Source organism: Drosophila busckii, chromosome 2L (assembly GCF_011750605.1).
Source record: "Drosophila busckii strain San Diego stock center, stock number 13000-0081.31 chromosome 2L, ASM1175060v1, whole genome shotgun sequence".
In the NCBI taxonomy this organism is placed as follows: domain Eukaryota; kingdom Metazoa; phylum Arthropoda; class Insecta; order Diptera; family Drosophilidae; genus Drosophila; species Drosophila busckii.
This window is the reverse complement of record NC_046604.1, coordinates 8803230-8829588: the sequence shown is the minus strand read 5'-3', so window position 1 is coordinate 8829588 and position 26359 is coordinate 8803230. Positions and strand designations below refer to the sequence as shown.

At 38.9% G+C, this 26359-nt stretch overlaps 4 protein-coding genes and 1 long non-coding RNA gene across 5 annotated transcripts; 4 read left to right on the top strand and 1 right to left on the bottom strand.

Moving 5' to 3' along the window:
• Positions 1-454: 454 nt before the first annotated feature.
• LOC108605881 (protein peanut) lies at positions 455-2027 on the top strand. The gene is given in 5 exon segments (XM_017995697.2): positions 455-1039; positions 1041-1061; positions 1063-1089; positions 1091-1132; positions 1134-2027. Coding segments are annotated over 5 exon segments (1569 nt in total).
• Positions 2028-7833: 5806 nt separating this feature from the next.
• Positions 7834-10059, bottom strand: LOC108598213 (insulin-like growth factor-binding protein complex acid labile subunit). The gene is made up of 3 exons (XM_017984832.2): positions 9217-10059; positions 8070-8852; positions 7834-7994 (listed from the first exon to the last, which is right to left on the bottom strand). The coding sequence occupies exons 1-3, from the start codon at positions 10057-10059 to the stop codon at positions 7935-7937; spliced, it is 1686 nt and encodes a 561-aa protein (XP_017840321.1). The 3' UTR covers positions 7834-7934.
• A 2053-nt stretch (positions 10060-12112) lies between these two features.
• LOC108594245 lies at positions 12113-12861 on the top strand. Its single transcript, XM_017979363.1, has 3 exons — positions 12113-12202; positions 12256-12598; positions 12680-12861. The coding sequence occupies exons 1-3, from the start codon at positions 12113-12115 to the stop codon at positions 12859-12861; spliced, it is 615 nt and encodes a 204-aa protein (XP_017834852.1).
• A 2712-nt stretch (positions 12862-15573) lies between these two features.
• Positions 15574-16315, top strand: LOC108604404 (protein THEM6-like). Its single transcript, XM_017993870.2, has one exon. It carries the CDS (start codon positions 15627-15629, stop codon positions 16245-16247), a length of 621 nt encoding a protein of 206 aa, XP_017849359.1. The 5' UTR covers positions 15574-15626; the 3' UTR covers positions 16248-16315.
• An 8238-nt stretch (positions 16316-24553) lies between these two features.
• LOC117135055 lies at positions 24554-25620 on the top strand. The gene is made up of 2 exons (XR_004458963.1): positions 24554-24670; positions 25410-25620. It is a non-coding gene; the product is annotated as an uncharacterized LOC117135055 (long non-coding RNA).
• Positions 25621-26359: the final 739 nt, after the last annotated feature.

The window sequence follows — 26359 nt, the reverse complement described above, 5'->3', positions numbered from 1 at the left end:
GCTTGTTCAACCTTACAGATGTACATCTTTCAAAGAGTTACTTCGAACCTCTTTTAATCTCTTTAGTGCGTCTGAACGGGAGTACAACAACAGGTCATCGCAATATTTTATTACTTGTGCAGTCAAAATAAATATATTATTATTTATCTTATTGATCTACCTGAAAAGGATTTTAAGTGATGCATCTTTTTATTATATAGCTTTATTAGCTGGCAAAGCAATATTTAAATAGTAAGCTTGCGTGCTCTCGCTGCAGTCGTTTACTTTTCGCTCAATCAACAGCACGACCATAGCGTGTTCTGTTAACTATAACTTTTATTTTCTTGCAAAGAAGAAGAAGCGCAGAACAGTCAGAGAAACCCAACGAAACCAAAGCGTGCAAACGCAAGCTTCTCTAGTGTTTAGTTCAATTAAAAGTTAGTTTCTCGAACCAGAGCAACAGCAGCAACAAGAAATGAATAATCCTCGCACAAACGGCGCCATCGCAGCGCTTCCCAGCACTTTGGCACAGTTGGCGTTGCGCGACAAGCAGAAGGCAGCGGCTACCTCGAATGGCGATTCCCCGACTGCACCAGCAAACGCAACCCGACCCCAAACACAGCCGCCCAGTGTGCCATTATCAGTAGTAGCATCATCAGCAGCATCGTCGCAGGTGATCAGCAGCTCCAATGGTGACTCAAACAAGCTTATATACGACTTGCAGGAGAAGGAGCAGCAACAAAAGTCCCAGAAGCGTCAGAAACCAATGGAAATAGCCGGCTATGTGGGCTTTGCCAATTTGCCAAATCAGGTTTATCGCAAGGCCGTCAAGCGTGGCTTTGAGTTCACACTGATGGTGGTGGGCGCCAGCGGCCTGGGCAAGTCAACGCTGATCAACTCCATGTTCCTCTCAGACATCTACAATGCGGAAGCAGTATCCAGGTCCAATCGTTGCGCAAAAAGAAGACATTTCGAGGTGGAGGCGACCAAAGTGATGCTCAAAGAGAATGGCGTTAATCTAACGCTCACCGTGGTGGACACGCCCGGCTTTGGGGATGCCGGTGGACAACAGCAACTGCTGGGCTGCCCATACTAGAGTATGTGGATAGCAAAGTACGAGGAGTATCTAACAGCCGAGTCACAGCGTTATACCGCAAGACCAATTATCAGACAATCGTGTGCACTGTTGTTTGTATTTTATAGCGCCATCGGGTCATGGTCTGCGGCCATTGGACATTGCCTGCATGCAGAGTCTGTCGGAGAAGGTGAATTTGGTGCCAGTTATTGCCAAGGCCGACACCATGACGCTGGACGAGCTGCATCTGTTCAAGAAGCAGATACGCAATGAAATTGCTCAGCATAAGATTAAGACTTATGATTTTCCCGCCACGCTCGAGGACGATGCCGAGGAATCCAAGGATACGCAAAATTTGCGCAATCGTGTGCCATTTGCCGTTGTGGGCGCCAATACGATCATTGAGTTGGATGGCAAGAAGGTGCGAGGACGACGTTATCCTTGGGGTCTAGTCGAGATTGAAAACTTGACGCACTGCGACTTCATTGCTCTTCGGAATATGGTCATACGCACACATCTGCAGAATCTGAAGGATGTGACGAATAATGTGCACTATGAGAACTACAGATGCCGCAAGTTGTCCGAACTGGGATTGGTAGATAGCAAGGCACGCTTGTCCAACAAGAATCCGCTAACCCAGATGGAGGAGTCGAAGCGCGAGCATGAGCAAAAGATGAAGAAAATGGAGGCCGAGATGGAGCAAATTTTCGACATGAAGGTTAAGGAGAAAATACAAAAGCTCAAGGACTCCGAACTCGAGATGGCGCGCAGGCATGAGGAGTGCAAAAAGGCGCTGGAGCTGGAGATACACGAGCTGGACAATAAGCGGCGTGAGTTTGAGCGCGAGAAGAAGGAGTGGGAGGATGTGAATCATGTGTCCCTTGAGGATCTCAGGCGACAGAGCCTGGGCACCAACAACAGTACCGACAATGTGGATGCCAAGAAGGAGAAGAAAAAGAAGAGTTTGTTCTGAATCTTCTTCGTGTCCAGCTCCTACTCCTACTTCCAAAGTTCTAACTAAGAAATCTCAAGAGCAAAATTACCATAGCAAACAGTTTTTGACTAGCCTAAATGAATTAAAAGCATAACCGAAAATTGTATTTACAAAATATTTAAATATTGCTTAATTAAATAAAAATCTACATAATACTAAAAAAGAAAAATACGTTTTATATAAATGTGTATTGTGTAACAACAACAACAAACATAAACTGTACTTTAGAAAATAAAGTCTTCTTTTCAGATAAACAAATACTGAATCTGCTTTTTATTGTTTACTTAACTGTTAGTCATGGGCGCATTTGAACTTCGCATATAGGGTGCCTGCTAATTAGAGGTGAGAATGTTTTGAGAATATTTCACAACCAACTGAGCTGACTCAGCTGGCAATAAAAATACAATGTTTGTTAAATAATTTTTTTCTAATTAACAGTCAAGTTATTTTTGTATCCATAAAAGGCATTGGGAATGAATACACCCTCCGCCTGGAGTACCGTGCACCAATCTAAATGTCGATAGGACAACCGCGCAACGAGGTCACAGGAATATACTCCAGATCCTGTGCCTTCCTCCATATAGATCGACAGCTCACGCCAGTCCGATCTTGTTGAGAAGACAGTAGTTACTTTTCTCACAGCTGTTCTATCTAATTTACGGCGGCCGGTTGCCTTACTCACCCCAGATCATGATGTCGGGTTATCACAATTCTCGTTGTTGGACATAATTGCCTTATTTAATATAACCGATTGTACTTGGCGAATAGCCAAGCAAAGAATCAACGTGCCAAATTATTTGTCATACACTGAGTATTTTGGCCACCTGGCGAATAGCCGGAACAAAGCAAGGAATCAACGTGCCAAATTATTTGTCATACACTGAGAACAATGATTTTAGATCCGACACGGCCATTCTGACACTAACACGTCCTCGTGTAACAAATAACACCAAATTTATCTTTTCGTCTTTTTATTTACAAGATAAAGCATAAGCATAACAAAATTCAAATTTCTTAATTTATTGTCTTATCATGATCACAATTTCACAAATTAACCTCCTTAACCAATATTTTGCTATTTTTTTTTTTTTTTTTTTTTTTTTTTTTTTTTTTTTTTTTTATAATATTATTTACATTTCTTTATTTACATTTCTTTATTTATCATTAATGCCACATAATCAAATGCTCCACACGCCATGATCAAAACAACATTCATATGTTTTGCACTTGTGCTTGCATTATCTTTTATGCAAAACTCTGCCATTGTCATTGGCCAGCAGTACTTCTTCGCCCTTATTGGCGTACTTAACTTTCTACAGTGTCTTCAACACTCTCAACATTTTGCTTTTCAACATTCTCAACATTTTCATTTTCTCTTTGTCTGCCGTCTAAAGCGACTTTTTTACTTTCGCAATAATCATCAAACACATTTAGTTCCTCGGGCACTTGCCCCTCTGGTAACTTTTTTATATCTTCATGTGCATATTTATAATTTCTTTTATTGGTTAAAGACTTTAAAATGTATCTATCACCCTCTAAAACCTCTATTATCTCAAAAGGCCCTTTGTATTTCGGACTCAGCTTGGTCTGATGTCTTTCTTCACTTTTAAGTAACACAAAATCTCCAACTTTGTGCCTCAGTACTTTTGCCTTATTTTTGTCAAATCGCACTTTATCATAAAGTGCAGTAGCAAGCACATTTTTTTCGGCTTGCGCTCTTACGTTTGATAAGTCAATAACATTTTCTATGTCACTAGGTGGAAGTAATCCTAATGGCCGTGCTACCTTTCCCAATAACATTTCTAAAGGACTTGCTTTCGTAACACGGTTGGTTGTACAATTGATTGCCAACTGTACCTCTCCTAGCACATTCTGCCAAGACTGCGTTCCAACCTCAACCGCCGTTAACATATTTTTCAAGGTGCTCATGATTCGTTCCACCTGACCATTAGCTCGACTTGCGCCAGTGGCTATTAAATGTAAGCTAATTTTCTGATCCGAACAAAATTGACTAAACTTCGCGCCTGTAAAGCACCTTCCCTGGTCAGCTATTATTCGGTTTGGTACTCCAAACAAAGACACAGAGGATTGAACAGCTTTAATGCAACTCTCACTGTCCAATTTAAGGCTATGACTAAGGTAAACATACTTGGTAAATGCGTCTACCTGAACAATAATATACTCCTTCTGGTCATTCTTGCCACTTAATTTTCCTGTGATATCGATGTGGATAGTGTGCCAAGGAATATTTACTTTTGGTATTGGATGCAGCTCAGCCTGCACTTTTCCTGAGGTGGATTTGGACATTTTGCATGTAATGCAGTTGTCAACAAATTTCTTAACATATTTTGACATATTGTCAAACCAGTAAAAATCGTAAGCTTTATCCAATGTTTTATCAAAACCTAGATGCATTATCGACTCATGAACTTGGTTTATAACAGACCATCTGAATGCACGTGGCACCACTGGTAAGCTACGTGTTCTGCCATTTCTCTGTATTTTCCGATGAAGCACTTCAGACCTCAGTTCGTATGTCTTAGCAATATTTTCGGGCAGAGAAAAATCTTTTATTTTTTGTACAATTTCGGTTATGTCTGAGTCTCGACGCTGTTCAGCAATAAGCCAGTTGCTTGAAATTTCAGCTAGATTTACTCTTTTCTCATTAACAATTTTTGCATGATTAGGCTTTGGTAAAAGAGGATTTCTTGACAAAAAGTCTACATGTGCCATTCGTTTTCCCTCTCTATATTGAATATCGAATGTGAATGACTGCAAATAAGCCCACCAACGCTGTGCTCTGGGGGTCAAATCTTGTTTCTTACTAGACGCCTTTAGTGAGTTGCAGTCAGTATAAACAATAAAGTTCCTGCCCAACAAATAATGTCGAAAATGCTTAATCGAGTTTACGACAGCTAAAGTTTCTAGCTCGTATGAGTGGTATCTTGACTCAGCTGGTGAAGTAGTTTTGCTATAATATTCTATTACGTGGGGCTTGCTATTAATTTTATGTAATAAAATTGCACCGTAGCCACTGCAACTAGCATCAGTATGCAATTCAATTGGATGAACTGGGTCAAAAATAACAAGGACTGGTTTGTCGGTAAGAGTAGCAATAACATTTTTCCGTATCTGTTCATGTTCTGCCTTCCAAATAAATTTATTTTTGTCAGAGGTTAAGAAATATAATGGTTTCATTAATTGTGAAAATCCTTTAATAAACTGTCGGAAATAAGATGCTAACCCAATAAATTGTCTAAGTGAAGTGACTGACTGTGGAGGCGGCAGTGCAGTTAACGCTACAATTTTCTGTGGGTTTGGACGAATCTCTCCAGCACTTACACTGTAGCCCAAGTATTGAACTGATGTTTTCAGAAAGGCACACTTTGTAATATTGAATGAAAACCCAGCCTTTGTTAAAACGTTTAGAACGATCTGTAGTCTTTCTAGCGCCTCGCATTTAGTTGAAGCAACTATCATGATATCGTCCATGTAGACAATAACATAAGAGTTTGCAAGATCCCCCAGCGCCTGCATCACCAATCGTTGAAAAACAGCAGGTGCGTTTGTAAGCCCGAATGGCATAGATAAAAACTCGTATTGGCCATCTGGTGTTACGAACGCTGTATACTCAATAGAATCTGCATGTAAGGGAATTTGGTAATATCCACTGGCCATATCTAAGCATGTAAAGTAATTAGCTCCTCCAAGTCTATTAATTTGATCCTGTATTAGTGGTAACGGATATTTGTCAGCGACTGTGTTTGAATTAAGTTCCCTATAGTCAACGCAAAGTCTGTCCGAGCCATTCTTTTTCTTAACCAGTAATATAGGGCTTGCGTAAGGTGAGCAGCTTGGTCTAATTATATTGCATTTTAGCAGTTGACTAATTTGCTCCCGAACTATATCTCTTTCACATGGACTTAAACGATATGGCCTTCTTTGGACAGTTTTTGCTGGGTTAATCAATCTTATTTTCATTTCGCCAACTGTCACTTTGGTACTTGGGATACCATTGATAAACGAATTTGAGTACTTTGCTAACAATGAATTTAATTTTATTTTATCTTGTCCCTCAAGCTCAGTATTAATATCAGTCGGTTCACTGCCGGTACATAAATTAATTATTTTAGCTCTTGAGACTTTAAATTGGTTTGATGACATGAAAATATCAAAGCCCTGATTTAGTATCTCGCGGCCAATCACAATGTCGTTTTGCATATGGTCATCGGCTATGACATAAAACAAAATTTCCATACAATTATCATCAATTTTTACGTTACTTAATATCTGTACAGTACTACATATGCCAGTGCTGCCTATGCCTTTTAACATAACAATATTATTAAATCTTTTACCAGAAAATTTTGTACTTAGCTTTTCTTTCATCAACGAGCATTCCGATCCAGAATCAAAAGTAATTTCAAAAATTTCGTCTCTATGGTTAAGGCATCCCTTAGGTACTGCAACGCTGCACTGCTCCACTCGCTTTTCTCGGTTGAAAATCTTGCTCTTATCAGCTTCCTTCTTTGTACATTGCGTAGATATATGACCCAATTCTCCACACTTAAAGCAAGTAATATTTGGTTTTTCACGGTGATAACCATATCTGCCATGTCGTGTCTTGTCAGCCGCAAAGAGATTCTGCTGTTTTTTGAGTTTGCATTCAAACATCTTATGGCCCAATTTTCCGCAAAAATGACACTCTATTGATGATTGTTTTTGCCGCTTAGGATAAGTTTCGGGTTGTTGTTCCGAAAAGCCACTTTTTCTTTTATTAAAAGTGAACGCTTTTAATTCGGACTGTAAATCGGCTCTGGTTCGAACATTTGATGTAAAACTTAAACGCTGCAGTCGGCTATCGAAATTTGCCAATAATGCAAGAGTCACAGACACAGCAATCTCTTCAGTTTCCATTTGACGCCATTTTGTCGTTAGTTCGGTAATCATGCGGCTTGCATGCACAGCCAGACTCTCGCCATCAGTCGGTTTATTTGACAACATATTTAGAAACATGGCGGCTGGTGTTTCTATAATGTCAAAGCGTTGTAAAAATAATTCTTTAAATCCAAGCCAGGTTATATCAGCGAAGCACACTTGCGAAAGCCATTGCGAAGCGCTTCCCTCCAATGCTGAACTTAAGGGCACAACCAACGCACTGCCTTTTAGCTCATTTTCTTGTAAAATTATTTCAACCGTATTACACCACGATGAAGCGTTGGCGCTTGCCTTGTCTGGGTTGAATTTAGGCAGTTGCACAGATCTGCTCTGCCCTGCGTCAGGTGTAGTTGTTTTAATGGCCCGCACAAGTTCAATTAAATTTTTATTCTGCAACTCCATCATTATACGCCATGGTTCTTCGACTCTTGGAGGCAAAAGGCCAGATCCCACTTCTGATGTCGGGTTATCACAATTCTCGTTGTTGGACATAATTGCCTTATTTAATATAACCGATTGTACTTGGCGAATAGTCTTGTGTTCACTGCAGCTAACTTAAGAGTGAGTGTTCCTGCCGCAAACACCTCACATGCTACCTTGCAGTTTCTGTCAAAGACCTCTCACCGTCTCTGTCTCTCGCAGTGACTCAAGAATACACGCACGACAATCGTATTGTGCGTAACTCTCTCAAACTTCTAACCTGATGCATCATACACTGAGTATTTTGGCCACCTGGCGAATAGCCGGGGCAAAGCAAGGAATCAACGTGCCAAATTATTTGTCATATACTGAGAACAATGATTTTAGATCCGACATATATAAGATTTATTAGTAATAATATGGATTTGATGTTTTATATTTGGGCGACAAGTTTGTCTAACAAGTATTTAGACAAGATTATAATATATTTATGTACAAAAAACAAAATTGAAAATTCAAAACACAACATTACAGCCGATCGCGATCATTGTTTAAGCGATGTGTCTCATAATCCACTTTGCTAGCGACCTACAAAACAAATTTATGTAAATTCACATGTAAAAAAAAATGTCAAAGTGTATAGCAAATGGTATTTATACTTACCACACCATTAACAAGTCTTAGCTTTCGGCCTCCTTCGGTGCGATCCATAAAACGCTTGCCCCAACGCAAGCCCGCAAAGGCAATTGCTATGGCTACCAACATCCAGATGATAACCGAACGGGAATCAAAGCGATCTGTACGTATTTTGGGCCAGCTCAATGGCGGTGGAGTTAGCTCATCGCTGTTTTCATCGCAATCACATGGCGTGGACTGCTCAGACTTAAGCTCGCCCATATCCAGCAGCACTATGGAGCGATTCTTGTGACCATCGTAGCAATCAACGCCCTTAACCTGCAGCACATCATCACTAGACGCGGCCAACAGTGGCCACACACGTCCGAAATTCAAGTTGGCAGGCGGTGTACGCAGCATATTTCGAATCAGCCAGCTGCAGTTCCAATGGTTATCCGCCAGATTCACATGCTGAAAGTTCAACAAGCTGCTCAGATTAAGCGATTGCACACGATTCGCGCTCAAATCCACACGCAAGGCCAAGCGATTCAGTCCGGGCGCCAGATGTTGCAGCCAGTGTGCATTTTCTAGCGAATTTGCAGCAAGTTTCAGCTGTTGCAGCTGCGTTAAGTGTTGCAACCAATGGGCAGGCAGTTTGTGTAGATGGTTATTGCATATGTCCAATTGCTCTAACTGGGTGTTCGAATACAGCAACGACTCGGGCAAGACATGCAGTTGATTGTAGCTCAGGTCGAGTTGAATTAAAGCACTCAGTTGTTGTAGACTCTGCGCATCGATGTGGCTTACAGCATTGTGACTGACATTGAGATGCTGTAGGTGAGGGAGATAAGATAAGATAAGTTAAGATAAAGACTTTGTAGTGGGATTTGATAAAGTTAAAATTACAAAATAGTTTGCTGTATACCAGACATGTAAAAAAATCATTGTTGAATTTCATTAATCTTAAATTGTCTTTTTAAGCAGAATCCTTGAGTAAATCTAAACAATGATTTTAATGAAATAATGTGCTTAAGATTTATTCATTTAAAAAAAAAATAATTAAAACAATTTGAATTAGAGTGCCTGAATGACTTATTTAGTTGAATCAACTCATCGTCCTTATTCGCCATGGGCGTAATTCAAATTGCTAATAACAATAAACTCATGAATCGAATGGATTCGATTGTCAACTCACCTCCAGCGACTCTAAGCCCGTAAGGCTATCATTATGGAGTTCCCTTAACAGATTATGACTCAAATCCAAATGCTGTAGCTCAACGTTGCTCGCAAATCCGAGCGGCTCCAGCTGCTGCAGTTTATTTCGCGACAGATTCAAGTGCAAGAGACGAGACAGCGCATGTCCTTGCAGAAACTGCAGCTGGCTGAGTTGATTGCTCTCCAGGCGCAGCGTGCGCAGCTGGGCATTGCTCTCAAAGACAGCCGGCTGGACTTGCTCGATCAAATTATGCTGCAGCTCCAGACTATGGAGGCGATTCAGACCCAGAAAGTGGCTGCTCTCGAGCTGCTGCAGTTGATTGTGATGCAGCTGCAAGTGCTTGAGATGGGCCAGACCATGAAAGCAGTCAACGCCCAAGCGCATGATGAGATTATGCGACAAGTTGAGCTGCTGCAGCTGCGGATAGCGCTCCAAGAACTTGGCGGGCAGCTCGGCAATGCGATTGTGACTCAGATCCAGCAGCGTTAGCGCTGCCAAAGGCTCAGCCGACCAACTGCCGAGCTGGCTTATGTTGTTGTGCGCCAGCGAGAGTCGCTGCAGACGCGTCAAGCCATTCAATGCAAAGTCCTGCAGCGTGCTCAGCCCACTATGCTGCAGCTTCAGCTCCAATAGCTGATTGTAACGCAGAAAGGCGGCGTTCTCCAGCTGTGACAGTTTGCAATTGCTAAGCGTAAGCGTTGTCAACGCCTGCACATTGCTCAACTCCTTGAGCTGACTGCTGTTGCAGTTGCTCAGCTGCAAAGGATGCGCCTGATGAGCGTCAAAGCTCAGCAGCAGCTGTAGCAGCAATAAAGGCCACATTTCGCAGCAGACTAAACGCGTTTTCTAGAGCGGACTATAGTACTAGCGCTTATCTTAATGCAGCTGCTCAGCGCTGCCTGTCGGCACGTCTAGATAGTTAATCAGTTACTTAATCAGCTGGCCCAGTCTGTGTGTGTGAGTTGTCAAAATATTTGCACATCTTACAGTCAACACAAATTGTCGCGACTACCGTTTAGCTCTGCCTTTAACTGCCACGCTGGGAGTTGCCGGAGTTGCCTTTGTGGCTGCAATTAATTATATGACTGTCGACTGTCCACACTCAATGGTCAACTAGTAGTTGACATGCAGGCAACTAATTGGCCAGCTGGGAACCTCTCAGCCAACAAATTCAAACTTAATGTAAATTGGAGAGACAATCGGGGGCAATGGGACGTTGGTAAATGTTGGTTATTAAGCAAAGCATTAATTGTTAAATTAAATTAAACAGTTGAACGCAGCTAAGAACTAAAATCGTTAAGTGAGAAAAATATCAAAAAAATTAAATGCAATAATTTGCATTGGAACATTAATATTAATAATAAACAAAAATATTGTTATTAAATATTTAAACCATATGCACTTAATGTCCATAGGAATATTATTCTTATGTTCAAGTTTAAGTATTTTGTATGGCCTCATTTTTTTGAAGAACTCCTTTTAAGAGTATTTCTAGCAATTCATTAGCTTATTCTTATTACAAATATGGCTCACAAATTTCTAACGACATTGACGACTGTGCTGGAGCTTTGATGATCTGTAGACAATTCAAAATATCTGGGCTATAACGGTTGCTATCTGGGCCATTTAAAAACTTAAATGTATTTTTAAGTTTCTATACTTAAAACTTACTATATCATTTTGTTAAATTTTATTTTCGTGTTTACGGGTCACTGATGAACACTTTGGAAAACGGAGAGCAGATTTACTAAAGAAGCCGAACCAAAATAACCATCAAACAATATTTTACAATATCAGACATTACTAAAATATGTACAATTTTAGTTTTAGAGTAAAGTCAAATATCAATAAATTTAATCACATTCAAAATAAACTAAAAAATTAAATTGTAAACTAAAAATGCTTATTCAGATCATTTCCTGGTATATTATAATAATAAATAATATTTTTAAGCTATAAAAACAAATGTTCTTACATGATTAAAAGGTTACGCATATATTACTGCCAGCTCTCTCACGTTCTCTCTCTCTCTCTCTCTCTCTCTCTTCTATGACTGTACCTAAGCGTTTGCAATTGGTCATCAGCTTTTTATAAGAGCTGAGCCCAGTACAAATTTGTGTTTATTATGTAGAAAAACTCGGTGAACGATTGTTTTGCTATCAAAATGTGGGAGTATATTTTGAAATTCGAACTTAGCTTACTCTGCAGCATTGTCTTGTTTATAGAAAATTGCTCAGCTGAGGGATACTGCACCAAATGGGAATATAACCCAGAGGTAATACTTATTACGCTTAATACTTATATTATATTAATTCTTATATACGTCCTAGGCTAATTTTACAACTGTGCTGCAAAAGTTCTGTTGTCCGGGCTACAGAGAAGTTAGTGGAAATCGATGTCTGCCCATATGCGATATGGGCTGTCCTTCCAATAGTCATTGCATCATGCCTCGCGTCTGTGGCTGCAATGCTGGCTACAATGTTAATGAAACACAACTGGAATTTGGTACCGAGATATTGAAAAGCTGCATACGCTCAGATGCTTTAATCTTTGCCATAAGTGCGGTAGCAGTTGCTTTGTTATTGCTCACAATAATTATTATAATTGTCATTTATGTGTGTCATAAGCGCAGAGCCCAAGCTAAGACAGTTCACTGCTATGAACTGGAGCCTAGTGATACGATTTAAATAAATGAAAAATATAAATATAATTTTACTATATTGCTCAATAAATAAATAAATGAATCAAGTGTTATTATAAAATTTAAATTACGTGCAATTTTATTACTCATTTGTGGTTCAGCATATTTGTTTCAGTCTCTTATTATTTTCTCATTTCAGTTCTGCAACAGCTTTCAACGTTTGAGGTTGCCACAATGTCTCAAAGTTTAATTTGCTTTGTGTGCTGCTTGCTGCTCGCTGGCGGCGTCTCAGCTGATAACAGCTGCATTGGCTGGGTCTATAAGGTATTAACTAACTATTCCTAAGCTAGTCTTAACAAATGTCTTTTCTTTGATAGAACGATAGCAGCGGTGACTTGGCTTTAGATTGTCTTGCGGGCTGCGTGGGAACTCCACCGAACTGCCAACCCGACTGTGGTGGCGCTGGTTGTCCTGCAGATAGCAGCTGCTTTCGAAAGAATGGCATTAATGAATGCGTCTGCAACATGGGGCTATTAGCGGATAGGATTGATAGTAGCAAGGTGCCGCAGCTTCAAAGCTGCAAGCGTCCTTGCAACGTTCAGTGTCCGGCAAACAGCAAGTGTGTTGCACCAAATGAATGCGCCTGCAATCCGGGCTATGCGCCAAATGAAATGAATTCCCATCTCGTGCCACAGCTGCGCAGCTGTAGACTGCAGCAAGGTTATGAGACTTTGCAAATTATCATTTATGTTTGCTTAGTAGTCGCTTTGATTATCATTCTAATCGCTTTGATAATTTTAGTTCGAATTTTCATAAGAAACAGGCGAATTCTTAGACCCCCAAACGACAATGCTGAAGCCTATGCAAATGAAGTATCCTGGCGCACATCCCTTGGTTCGTGTACAACCAGAGATGACTTAAGCACGTTTAAGGACTGGGCAGTCTTTGTGCCCAATAAGTTTTCGATTTGTAATGATTCATAGCTTAGCCCACAATAGTTTATTTCAAGACTCAGCTGCCGATAAGCAGCGTTTGTTTTTTTAAATTTAATTTTAGTTCTATTGTTGACGCCCACTGTGTCGGAAGCAAATTAAATCATATGTAAAGCAATCATTAATTATGTTTAAAATGAAATACACTTGCATTGTGTTGATTTTGGCTCAAGTTAATGCTGAGAATGTGACATTTTTTGATGGAGAGTGTAATACAAACAATTAAAATGGAAAATGAGAAAAGTTCACCTCTACACATATTTGTTCATCCTTTTTTTATTTACGTCTTGGCCACTGTTTTTGATATAAAATAACAACAATTTGTGTTTCGAAATGTATTGAATCTTATTTGTATATAAAATGTAATTGCCTATGGAAAAAAAAAAATGTACTCGAGTTTATAGCAGGCAGCTTTGTTATACTAAGTTAAAGCACTTTCGCAAGAATGATAATTGAATTTCATTTGGATTCTAACTACTAATTGAAAGTGGTAAAAAATAATTAAAGAGCTAGGACTCTGATTCATAAGTGTTAGGCAGAACTGTTATCGATTCAAAGGTGTATAGACAAAATAGGCTATTAACAACTGTCCGGCCGATATCGAAATATTTACACTTTGACTTCTTCTTATTTCGCTAATATTAGGGGAAAATTAAAATGAGCCTGTCGATGTGCATGATATTTTGAAGGGAGATGCGTAAATTAAAGTAGAAGCAATCAAGTGGCTACCCAAGCTCAAAATCAATTGTTTGTCGAGTCAAAATGTGTGACCAAAACCGAACAAGCTAAATATCTCAAATATGCTTAAACTAAATATGAGCACTGGCCTTTTTTTAAAATCTGTTCCAAGACGAGGAGAATTATTTTGACGTCAACAACAAACATTTTGAAGCGAAGCCGCAATAGACTGTGAGCAAAAGATTTTGTTAAACTCTAGCACTTAAGTTTTTAAAATATAAAAAAAATTATTTAAAATAGTCACACTACTAGTCAAAAAAATATGTGTACACAAGCATTATTCACTACGAAATCCTAGTTTATTACTCTATAAGATTATAATATAAAATCGTGTGTGCATTACGTTTAAGAACTTCTGCCAACTGATTTAATATTGATTGGATACATTTTTGGGTATCTGGTTTCGCTATTTTGCTCTCTTCGTCAGCCATTACTTTGTTCTTTGTCCTTAGACGTTAAAATGTGAGCCATGATCGTGCGTTCCAGGAGATCTCATATGTGCTCTATGGGGTTAAGATCAGAAGATTGAAGAGGCGAGTTCAGCTGATTCTTCACATTATACAACAACCAAAGCTTTATTCTATCGATGCCAAAAATATCGCATACACAACTACGCCAAGCTTAAATTTCCATTATATATTTATTACTTATACGTAAAATGCTGTTTGTATGTGTGCTGTACATTTAATTGTCCAATCACCAGCTGACATAAACACAAAATATGCCAAACAATAGACGAGCGAATAAGTTATCTTTATCTTTTCAATTGCTTAGGTCGAACAACTAAATAATATGCCGAATACATAATGGCAACAACTATAATCCGCATCAAAGCATGCGTTCATCATATTTAATTCATTAACATGTTTTTGGTTTTGTCAAAAAGCCGCAATCCAGAGACTATCTTCCTTGCATTAAGTCTGCTTAGCCATTGCCTGTTGTTCACTTCTATTTGAGCTGCCTGCATTTGTAAAATATTGTTTCATTGTGTGTGCCAAAAGCCACACTAACCAAATGCGCTTTGCCCACAATATGCTAGTCCACAAGCCCCCATGTATGTGTGTGAGTGTGTGTATGACAAGGCGATTATGACTATACAAATTTGCTTGTTGCCGCACTTGAAATGTTTATTAATTTTGTATTTTGAGCCAGCGCCAAGTTTGCAGTTGCGCTGCCAGCAAATTCAAATTGAAATTGATGTGTGAACAAAAAGAAAAAAAGAAACTATAGAGAGCTTAACTGAATTTGTATTTACACAAGTCGGCACAAATATTTTGACAAACAACTTTTGCAGCGTTTTCCTATAAGTAAACTTTCCAAAATAATTATATTGATGAGCGCTATCTGTAAGCTTTTAAAAATATATGCATAAAGTCAGATCTGTATGATATTAATTTATAGAAAATTCTAAATGCAGATTATGACAAATAGATTATTTAATTTTTTTTTGTGTAGATAGTAATAATATTTTTTAATATAAAATGCTTGAGCTCTTAAACAATTTCACGCAACTTTCGAAATTGTATATTGGATAATTACAGATAGTTAAAGTTTCGAATCGAATTTACTAATAAAGTTTGTTTCACGAATTAAAGATAGTATTGCCCCTATCTTCTCCTTCTTACGATATCATACCTCGACTATAATTGGGAAAGTTTCGTAGGAATGTTGGTTTTTTGATTTAATAAATTTAAATTCATCTTAAGCAGCTCAAACCCTGGTGAGCAATAAAATATAAAAAAAATGTAATGATAAAAATATGTTAATAGTATAAAAGTTATTAAGTATTCAATTCTATAATTTCATTGTCATATTACCAGTTCAAAAAGCTACCAACCAGATATTCTTTGAATTTGTTTAAATTATTTAACTCATAAGTACAAACGATTTTTATTTTATTTCACTCAATATTGAACTCAATAGTAAACTATGACTCTTAAATTTTAAACACTATAACTATAGACTTACACTTCAAAGAAATTCCACGCGTTGAATTGAAATTCTTATTTTTTATTTTAATGATAAACGACGAGGCCATGGCGAAGATTGTGGGCACCGCTTGGCTGTGGCTGCCGCTGATGTTGTACATTATGTTTGATGTGAATTATTTTCTACGCACCGGTCTGACAGTGGGGCTGGGCTGGATAATGCAGAAGAAACACAAAGTGACGGATATGACAACGATCTATGGAGTGTGCACTACACAGGATGTGGACATCTTTATGCGTCATATGAATAATGCGCGCTACTTGCGCGAACTGGACTTTGCCTGCTATGACTTCTACACGCTGACGCGACTCTATAGACGCGTGCGTCAGCGCGGCGGCAGCATAATGCGCTGCACCACCAGCATACGCTATCGCCGCTCGATATATCTGTTCCAGCCGTACAAGATATGCACGCGCTTGGTGTGGTGGGATGACAAGGCTGTCTACTTGGAGCAGCAGTTCATAACGCTGAGCGATGGATTTGTGCGCGCTGTTGTCTTCACCAAGCAATGCATAACGGACTGCAGTGTGCTCGAGGTGTTGAGCACTTATCCGGAGGTGGCGGGGGCGCTGCCTGAGCTGCCGGCGGAGCTGAAACTATTTCTGGATGCCATTGAGGTTTCGAGTCAGAAGTTGCGCAAACACGATTAAAGCAATGCGATGCGCGTATGCGTAATATGTTACGCATACGCCACAGCAGCCAATGCATACATATATATTGCGCATTTTGAAACTTTGTTTTTTGTCTTGGCAAAGCTGCTGTTGCTGTCACTGCCTTTGCAATTGCATTTTTATCATTTGCCGTTCGCTTTCATATTATAATTCGATTTTCATGGCCGGCGAATGCAAAATGCGTTTTTAAATTGCACTGCAATTGACAGCAAGCATAGCTTGGCTCGTTGGGCAGGTTGCCACTCCCACAGTTTGCGCTAAAATGACAAATTTAATATGTAGCTCAATTGCTGGCGGTTTGTTTGCCATCCCAACGCCTCGACTTGGCTGCAGTTGCAAGTGCCCAACAAAAAGCAAAAAAAAAAAACTTCAACTTGGCCAACTGCCAGACAGAAAGCAGCAACAATTCAACAACAGATTTGCAGATAACATCGAGTTGCTTTTGCGGTGCGACGATAGAGCGAGAGAGAGCGGCAAAGCTTATTTTATTTGTATGTGTGCACAAAGTTGTGCCCCCCGCTCGCCCCTTTCTCACTTCTCTGTGCTGTGTCTGCTTGGCTCGTATTAAAATAATTCTCAACGTTACATTTTTTTTTGTGCATATTTCAGCTGCCAAAATTATTTCAATTTAGTTCCGCAAAATAAATTTGCGTTCGTCTGTCTGCTGTGGCGCAATATTTTTTATATATTTATTTTTCACTCATATATATTTCTGTGGAGTGCATGCTCTTTGCTTCATTATGTGCATAAAGTGACATAATATTTACTTATCGCATGTGCTTTAATTCGTTTCAATTCAATTTAACCCAAATTCAGCTCAGCTTACACTAATTTCTGTTCTAGTTGCTGCTGTTGCGCAACTGTTTGCGCTAACAATGAATTTTTCAATATGCTCATTGTACGTGCTCCCGTCTTGGCCTGTTACCTCAACTTTTAATTGCCAACGCCAGTGCGGTTGCCAGGGCCAACACACAGTGCAATTAGAAAAGAAAACAACAAACAAGGCAACGGCAAGCAATCAATTAGAGAAGAAAAATGAATTTTGTTATGTTTATGCTTTATCTACAGAACTCAATGTACCGTTGACTTGGGATTTGTGTAAGCCAGTCTAGTTACCACAAACTGTAGCATAAAAATAGTTAGTTTAGTTGCTTAAATTTATATAATAAAAGTTAAAGCATAGCTTAAGTGTTTTAAGTTCAAGGCGTATCCACACTCGCCTCACATTTTTAAGTACAACGTTTATAAATTGCCTCCCAATAAATAAAAACTCTCTTCGGATAATCACACGATTCTTGACGGATCTCTTTAGACTGCTGAAACATCTGCACAAGCTACAAATTATGCATGATGTGATATGCAGACTCTGGCTAGAGGCTGAGGAAATTCCGGTGCATTTGCAGGTGGAGTGTCAGTTGGGGATGAGGAACTTAAGACGAGGGAACATTTTTGGCATTTCTCCACTTGATTGGCCTGGTCAGTGAATTGAACTAGTGGGAGCCACAATAGATCTCATAGGTCGCATTGCAAATATTCCATTCAATAATAATAATAGTAATACTTATCAATATATTAACAGAAGTAAATGTAAATGCTCATGATCGTAAACTGATGTTTGATAGGCATGTTTCTGCTCTTTGGATTTTCAAATTATTTTGTATATTTTCTTTACTCCAACCGATTCTGGAATTATGGCTCTTGCGTTTTGATCTCCACAATACTCTAATATTCAATATTAATATTAAATCTGGTTGTATTTTTGCTTTGCCTTAACTGGGCTGCAGCTGGTAATCTACCACATTACTCAAGTAGACTTTTTTTTTAATCTATTCTCATTATATATTTACAATTAATTTAGTAAATGGTGAACGCTGTATTTTACCTTTCATAATCATTATTAACCATCATTAACTTAGTTCTAATCTTACAACAAATGATTTGCCTGATGTCTTTTTTCATTTACTTTTAAATAACATTAAATTATATATTTATTTCAGTTATTTTAACAATTTTCTTCTACTGTCGACTGTCTATAGTCGATAAATTTACAGAAATAAATATTTTTATATATGAAATATTGCTTTAAGCCTTTTTCCCATGTGTAAAAGCAAATCATTGAATTTCATTGAAAAAGCTTTTAGAGCATTGCACGTAGTTTCAAAAGATTTATATCAGGGACCGTGAATAAGAGTTATGACCAAAAAAAAATTTGAAGCGCAACTAAGCCCTTAAGAATAGTGGAAAAATACATGTGTTTGTTTCAACAATTAAAGCATAAACTTTTGTATAAAAGTAAATTAACAAAAAAAATTTTTGCATGCTGTTAATCTGTTTTGAAACTTTCAATTATTTGCCAGTTTAATTTCATGTTTATGCTCTATTCAAGCTTTAACAAGTTTCGAAAAGAAATTTTATATTTAGCAGCTTGGCGTCTGGCAGCAACAAAAAAAAAAACAAAAAAGGAATTCTAAAGTTTTCATTACAGGAAACACAGAGCTGCATTTAGTTTGTGTTTCCTTTTTTTACTGCAAAGGCTGCGTATGTGAGCTGTGTATAAATACAAGTGTTTCATATGTACACACACACACACACACACACACACACACACACACATATAAACGAATACGAGCACACTATGCGTATGTGTGTTTATTTATTTGGTGCTTGCTGCTTTGCTGAAAATTCGGCATGTGAACAATGAACGAGAATGTGAATGAAAATGTTGCCTGGCAGTTGGGCCTGGTCCTGAGTTTGGGTTTTGGTTTTAGAATCGCACCGGATGCCTAGCTAGCTGACTTTGCTGCACTGGGCCAAAAGCCTGTTGGCCAAACTGATGCTACTGACGCTGGCTCTGATGCTGATGCTGACGCTGACGCTGACGCTTTTCCGCCCGCATGCCTTTTGTATTTAATTTCATTTTGCGCACAGTCTGTGCCTGCAAAACTTTTTGTTTTATTTTTGTCCATTTTTTCGTTGCCCCATTTGCAGTGCTCTGTGGCCTGACTTGATTTCGGGTTTCTCTCTCTCTCTCTCTCTCTCTCTCTCTCATCTCTCTCATTTTCTTTCTTTTTGTGTGTTGGTGGAGCTTTTATTGTGCATTTTCGGGTGTTGTTTTAATTGCTGCTGACAACGAAACTTTCAGCAAATCAGTGTTATGTGAAAAGCGTTTAAAATCATGCCCAGACAACTGATTGAATAATCGTTGTAATTTTCAAATTCAGTTGAGGCGCAAATTAAAATTAAATTGTGTGCGACTGCAAGTAGTTACCGAACTAGTGCTTGTGCTACAGGTTGTCAACTTATTCGAGTGCATTTCACATATTTTATGCTTGACTGCTGCGCCATTTGCTTTCTGTGTGTGCATTTCCATCATGCAGGCAATTATTATTAATTTTATTGAGTGGCAGTCGAGGCAACGTTGTGTGCCTCATGCATTAATTACAATTAATCGAGGCATCGTTTTTCATATTGTGTGCACTTACTTATGAAGGCGCACACATTGCGAAATGCGAAATGCGAAATGTGAAATGGGTAGAAATGATAAAATGCAGTTCGGTATAATTTTAATGGCGTAACACGTAAATGCATTGGACATGCTGCGATTGCGAATGCTCGATTCATTGCATGCCAACGATAAGCCGTCAGGACAGCCCAGTCGCGTATACAAGGACCAAAAGTTCCAGCAACAGCAACAACAACAGCAATGTGAGCAAGCCTGCCAACACTTTGTCGATGTTAATCCGCAGCTCACGTACGCGCGAGCGAGAGAGAGAGAGCGAAAGGAAGTGCTGTCATATTATAAGTGGCAGCTGTATTGGTGTGCGTGACACACATTCAGGTGCTCGCTGCTGCAGAATTTTCCATTACGAAGCGCCCGGGCGCACCTTAATGCAATAATCCTGAACGTCGGACGCACGGACGAGTTGATAACAATTTCAATTTTTATGACAAGTCAACTTGCACGGAACGCAACGCCAAGCGAACGACATGCCAGTCATAACAGCAAACAACAACAACAGCAACAACAAAAGGCAGAGCAACAATTGCAACAAACAAAATAATAACATGACCGATTGCACCATTACTGTTGCCCCACTCGATGCTCCAAGTTTCAACTGAGCCGGAGCCGTTATGATTTATTGGCATGCAACATGAAATGCAACATTGCCCCATCAACCAAACATATACACATATATATATATACATTGGTGTGTATGTATGTGTGTGTGTGCAGTCAGGCGGTTTTATGTGCTGCTACACCTGTGAGCTCTTTTTTTTTTTTTGGTTACTTGCCAACATTCATACCCAACTGATACTCATACTCATGTGTCCTGCGGTTGTTGCTTAATTGCAGCAGGATGCCAGACTAGTCTGTATTGCCACAGTCGGCACGTTGGGCCACTGTAACTTCAATTTACAAATGCTGCATTGAAGCATTATGCACATTGCAATGTGAGTGCAATTGGATATAAATAAGAACAAAATTTTTTATTGCTGCTTTGATTTGATTTATTTGTTGCAAACTTCCAGCGTTCAAAGCCTTTAAATTGAAGTCCAAGTTTCAATAAACTCGTTAGCAAATATATTTTAAAAAATATTTAAGCTCTCGCGCATACTGAGCGGCATATCCGGAGTTGCTCAGTTCCACTCTGCTTGATCAATATTTGTTTTTACAGCAGCTGCAGAGTTTATTTATTTATGAAACTGTAAAACTAAAAAATTCATATCTATTTTAATTTATACACGCATTTTGTTCATCGACATCTGGTTCTATTGGTTCATATTTGCATTCATGTCAATTCATTCAAGTTCGATAGCAATTTGCCTATTTGCAGCTATGCTGAGCCACTGAGTTTTCTATATAAAAGTTGATGGCTATTTATTTAATAATAAATTTAAATAAAACTGTGGTCCCTGAAACTTAATACTTATTATAAGACTACTCTCCTACTGTCTTGTACCAAAGATTAAATAAAACACATGCAGATGTAGAGTAGAGTGTAGACAAATAAACAAAAACATTGAGCACACAATTGACAATGACAATTATTTCCGCTCATTTCACAATATATGTTTTGCTTTTGTTTTCTTTGCTCAATATTGTGGTGTGGGTGTGGTGTGTGGTGGTGTGAATTCTAATGACTAATTATTCGTCCTTGTTCTTATTTTATCTGCTTTACTTATATTTCTGATATAATTGGATTTATTTTTATATAGATTATGATTGATATGTTTATATACATTATGTATGAGTGTGTTGTGTGGTGGTACATGCTCAACTGATTCTTTTCTTCTTTCTTATGAAATGTTATCTCAAAGTTGTCAGCCAGCCGTTGCTGCTGTTTTTTGTTTAATTTACAATTTGCTGCGTTAAAAAAAAAGAAATGTAATTCTAAGAAGATTTTGACAAACGTTTGCAGCGTCAAAGGTCTAGCATAGAATGCAGAGTGGTGTGTGTGTGTGGGTTTTAGTCGTACAGCAAATGGTGGAATTTCAATCGATTATTTGGCTTGGCTTTGCCTTAATTGCTGCTGCCTACGCGGTGTCCTGAGGTTTAGAATGTATCACTAGCAGATTAATTCACATTCCAGGTTGAAATGGCGAGTTCATTTAGAGAGCGTCCATGTCCTCGACCACTTTCGTATTTGTGCATGGGTGATTTCGGTCGCAGTCACGATTCATTAGAGCGAAATAGAGTCGGCAGCAAGAGAGAGAGAGGGAGTGAGTAGAGCGGTAAATTGTTTGGAATTTGCATAACTTATCAGCTGGCAATTGGCGTAGGGGCGCAAATGCACACAAATTGAAACAATGAAGGGAACGCTCAACTGCCAACTGCAAGGACTTTAAGAGCTCCACTGACAGTCAGCTTTTGACTCTTCAATAAAATTCGTTGACTTTGCCTCAATTTGCGGCAATTTTCGCGACGCTGCAACGTCCCCCACCCAACCAAGCAGCTTGCAGCTGCAGCTGCAAGGACTCGAGTCACTCGAAGCGCCGCCAAGTCAAACTGGCAGTCGTTTGCCCTGCTTTGCTCTCGTCGGCATATTGACAAAAAGTGTGGCAACAAATAAAAAAGGAATAAAACGTTTTTTTGCTTGCGACTACTACGGAACTGCTCTAAATTGCACTTTATTTGCGGTTTGTTGATTTTATTGCACAACTTTGTTTACAACTCTGCTTAAATTTCATTACACGTTGCCCAGTGAATCGGTCCACAGCCAGAGCCCAGAACTAGATTCAGTCGTTGAGACATACCAAAATGAAAGGCGAAACCTTGATATGAATTAATATTTGAACAGAGAGGCAGATAAAAGCGACAGAGTAAGGGGCAAGAGGGAGAGAGAGAGCAAATGCTGCTGCTGGTTCAAGGGACGGACAGACAATTGCGTAAACATATCATAGATAAATTGCGTATACGCCAAGTTAACACATTGTGCTTTATAAACTATTTGGGGAAAATTGACATAAATGTCTGTTAACACACCCGGCAAGCAAATAAATAAAATTGCCAAACGTGTTTTTTTGAGAGTTGAGATAGGCGGGACAAAGATTATGGTCTTAAGCAATTAAGCTGAAAACAACAAAAGTCAAGAGTAAATTAAATGTAGCCTCAAAGTTAAAAGAAGTTTTGCTTCAAGCTAAATATTTAAAAGTTAAACTGTCTTTGTGTTGTTATCATATTTATTAAGGTATTTATTTATTACTGATAGCATGGTATGCAAGATCTTTGAGCCATATTACGCATACGCCATGTGCACTGCGCTGTGTGGCGAGCGCAAATGCAAGGCGAGCAGGCTTCATTCATGGATACCAACCGAATGGCCGAGACGAGGCCAGGAATAGCAAACGGGAACAAGAGCAGTTCGGGCGGGCTCTCGTGTCCTTCGTATGCGCAAGAAAAGTTTGACAGCCACTGGAAGCGCAAACAGGGATAAGTGCAATGGAAGCTGAGAGAGCGAGTTAAGCTTTTAAGCTTCGGCTCGGCTGCACCTACAAGTGGCTTAAAAGAGCAACTGGAATGGTGGCGCTCTTAACTGCGTTTCGGCTCGGTCTCTCTCTCTCTCTCGCACGCACAGTTAGTTGTGTAGGCGCCCTGTAGTTTTTCCGTTTGTAAAAGCCATTTTTCATTCATGCGAATTTACTTTAAATTAATTTTTTTGTGGGCCCATAAATCATTTTTGGCATGGCGCAGCCTACGCAGAGCGTTTGCCCAGTGCGTACAGCTCAAAGAGAGAGAAAGAGAGAGTGTGTGTGTGCGTCTGTATGTGTGAGAAGAGAGTGTGTGTATGTGTGTGTGTGTTTGTGCATGAATGAACGTGCGTGAAATTTGAAATCTTTCGAATTAGTTGCGATTGCAATGAAAGAATTTGTTGTTACGCATATTTGACTCGAGTAACTAAAAATGAGGCGCTAAAAATTAAGACAAAGTATAAATCAATTAAATTGTAGCTAAACCAAAGTGTTGCTCAATTTGATTTCCGAAAAAGAAAAGCTTAAGCGACTTTTTCGAATACAAACTTTCATTCACAAAATGTTTGCCCATTATTTTGACAATACACAGCGGACTTTGCTCACACCCTGTATAAGTTGCTAACGTGCTTAGCTACCTCAAGCAGAGCTTAATAAAGAACATGCGTCGACTCATTTTACAGCAGCAACGCACAAAAAAAGGAAGACAAGACTCACGCACATGAAAAAAGCTGCCGCTTCGAGCGTTTAGCTGAGCTCTCTCTCCTTAGCAATCGCTCGCTCTCTCTCTGTCGCTCTCTCTGTGTTTTCCAGGCAGCGTTCGCTGCACTTCCAGTCACGTTGTCCAATCCAATCGCCTCGTACTGCTGCAAAGGATGCTCGTCGTGCTCTGGTGCTGGGAGCTTAGCTGCTCTGCTGGGGGTTCGTCTCTGTCGCTGTCGCTGTTGCTGTCGCTGCAGTCAGAGTCGCTTCCAGGGACGCCTGGCTGGCAATTTCGGGCTGGCAACGGATTCAGTTGGTGTTCCGGTTTCGGGTTGTGCTGTTAGTTGCCTTTTCCTGCACAGCCAGCAGCAGCAGCAGCAGCAATCGCAGCAGCAGCAGCAGAGTCAAGCGGAGACGCGTCGTGGCCCGTGCCAGTGCCAGTGTGTGTCCTGTGCCCTATGCGTGTGCGTGTGCGTGTGATTGTGCGTGTGTGTGTGTGCGTGTGAGTTTGTTGTCTGTCGCCAACGCTGCGCGCGCGTTCAAAGACTGTTTGAGTTAGAGTGACTCTGTGTGAAACAGTGTGACCAGTCAGTGTGTGTAGTGAAATGTGCGTGTGTTGCGCGTGTGTTGACTAATATGTACTAAATACACACACACACTCACTACAAGCGACCAATAATGTTCAACATGGATGCTCGAACCGTTAAATAACCAACAAAACTCAACAGCAGGTAAATCGCTAAAGCCAATCAAACTAGTCAGTTATCTATATCTGCTACTATATCTTTTGCTCTCTGCTGGATCGACTTGCCAGCCAGCCAAGTGCGTGAGAGTGTGTGCGTGGTACAACATTTGCCATTGTGTGTGCGCTTTCCAACAGGAGGAAATTGATATTCTTATTTCTTCTTGTGCAAAAAACACACAAAAAAAAAAAACACACACGCTGCTCTCTCTCTGCCTGCGCCTGTATGTGTGTGCGTGTGTGTGTGTGTGTGTGGTTTAGTGTTGATGCGAGGCAGAGGACTCGTTATTTGAGGCACATTGTGTACATATTTTTGCCCCCCGCTACCATTTGGCTTTTGTGCCTTTGCTATCTCATCATCAGTATATATTTTATTTACTGTTTGCATTGCTTTTTATATTTTTTATTGCTGCGGAAAAACGAACAAGCCGAATTGCAAATGGCAAAGTAAATTTCTAATTGACCATCAAATCAAATGTTGCAGCTTCAAAATATAAATATTCGACAAATAAAGTAACTCAATGAGTATCCTTTGGATACATGTCAAGTGCACGCTTCTTTGTATGTATGTGTGTGTGTATAACAGGTGCCAAAAATATAAGAAAACCAAAAAGTAAAGTAACAATTGAGTTTTTCATTGGCCTGGTCAACAAGTGCGGCGCCTTTAGTTTGAATTTATCTAAATTATTTGGCATATGGCAACTCAAACTTCTCTTTTCTCTTTGCAGTGCAAGCAACAAACAATGGATGCGAAATCTAGGAAAACAATTTATTCAAAACTGCATATTCGAGCAAATTACTTATAGATAAGCAATATTTTTTCTGGTTGCGTGAGAAACTTTGAACACAAAGAAAGAAACTTGAAAATCTATTACTGAAGCAATTGAAAAAGGCTTAAGAAACTAAACAAAAAAAAAAAAACGGAATATTTATACCAAAGCAGCACTAAGCGAACTTCTTTAAAATATTTGAAATTTATTGTAAATATTAAAATCTTTACATTTAATAACGCATTGAATCGTTGGCATTTGATCGCTGAATGAAAACATTTTTAAAATCTAAAACATAATACTCAACAGCAGTTTGAATACGAAATCTTTCTATTATATAGAAAAGTCATACGCATATTTAATCAACCAAGTATATATATATTATATATAATTCAATAATGAGCAACTGAAACACGCACAAGATTGATCTAAATAAATAAGAAGTGAATTTTTATTGGCTGCATTGAATTTTCAAAGCATTCGCGTTATAACAACAAAAAAACTGAATTCGTCAGCGCAAATTTATTCATAATTCAAATATAAAAGAGAAGACAAGCGAATTAAAACATTAACATTTGATACATACATATGCATATTATATAATCTACAAATACAATACTAATAAATACTAAAGAACTAATCACAAATTGAACTACAATTAATTGTACTACAATTATTACATTCATTAATTCATCTAATAATCTATGCATAACAATTAAATTCATATGCATAAATTTGATAAATTATTTAACAAATTAAATTAAAAAACAAAAAGACACAATAAATGGAATATTTATAGCATTCAGCTACTAGTTCAAACAAATTCTAATAAATACAAAAACAAATTGGAAAGCAACATACGTTGAACCCCAAACTAAGGAGAAAAGGTGAGTAAACTAAAATTTGTT

Coding starts and splice junctions, on each gene's coding strand:
- LOC108594245 (XM_017979363.1), top strand. CDS start 12,113: ATGTCTCAAAGTTTAATTTGCTTTGTGTGCTGCTTGCTGCTCGCTGGC. Junction 12,203..12,255: donor GCATTGGCTGGGTCTATAAG/GTATTAACTAAC, acceptor TTTCTTTGATAG/AACGATAGCAGCGGTGACTT. Junction 12,599..12,679: donor CAGCTGTAGACTGCAGCAAG/GTTATGAGACTT, acceptor TGATAATTTTAG/TTCGAATTTTCATAAGAAAC.
- LOC108604404 (XM_017993870.2), top strand. CDS start 15,627: ATGATAAACGACGAGGCCATGGCGAAGATTGTGGGCACCGCTTGGCTG.
- LOC108598213 (XM_017984832.2), bottom strand. CDS start 10,059: ATGTGGCCTTTATTGCTGCTACAGCTGCTGCTGAGCTTTGACGCTCAT. Junction 8,853..9,216: donor CGGGCTTAGAGTCGCTGGAG/GTGAGTTGACAA, acceptor CCTCACCTACAG/CATCTCAATGTCAGTCACAA. Junction 7,995..8,069: donor TAAGACTTGTTAATGGTGTG/GTAAGTATAAAT, acceptor TTTGTTTTGTAG/GTCGCTAGCAAAGTGGATTA.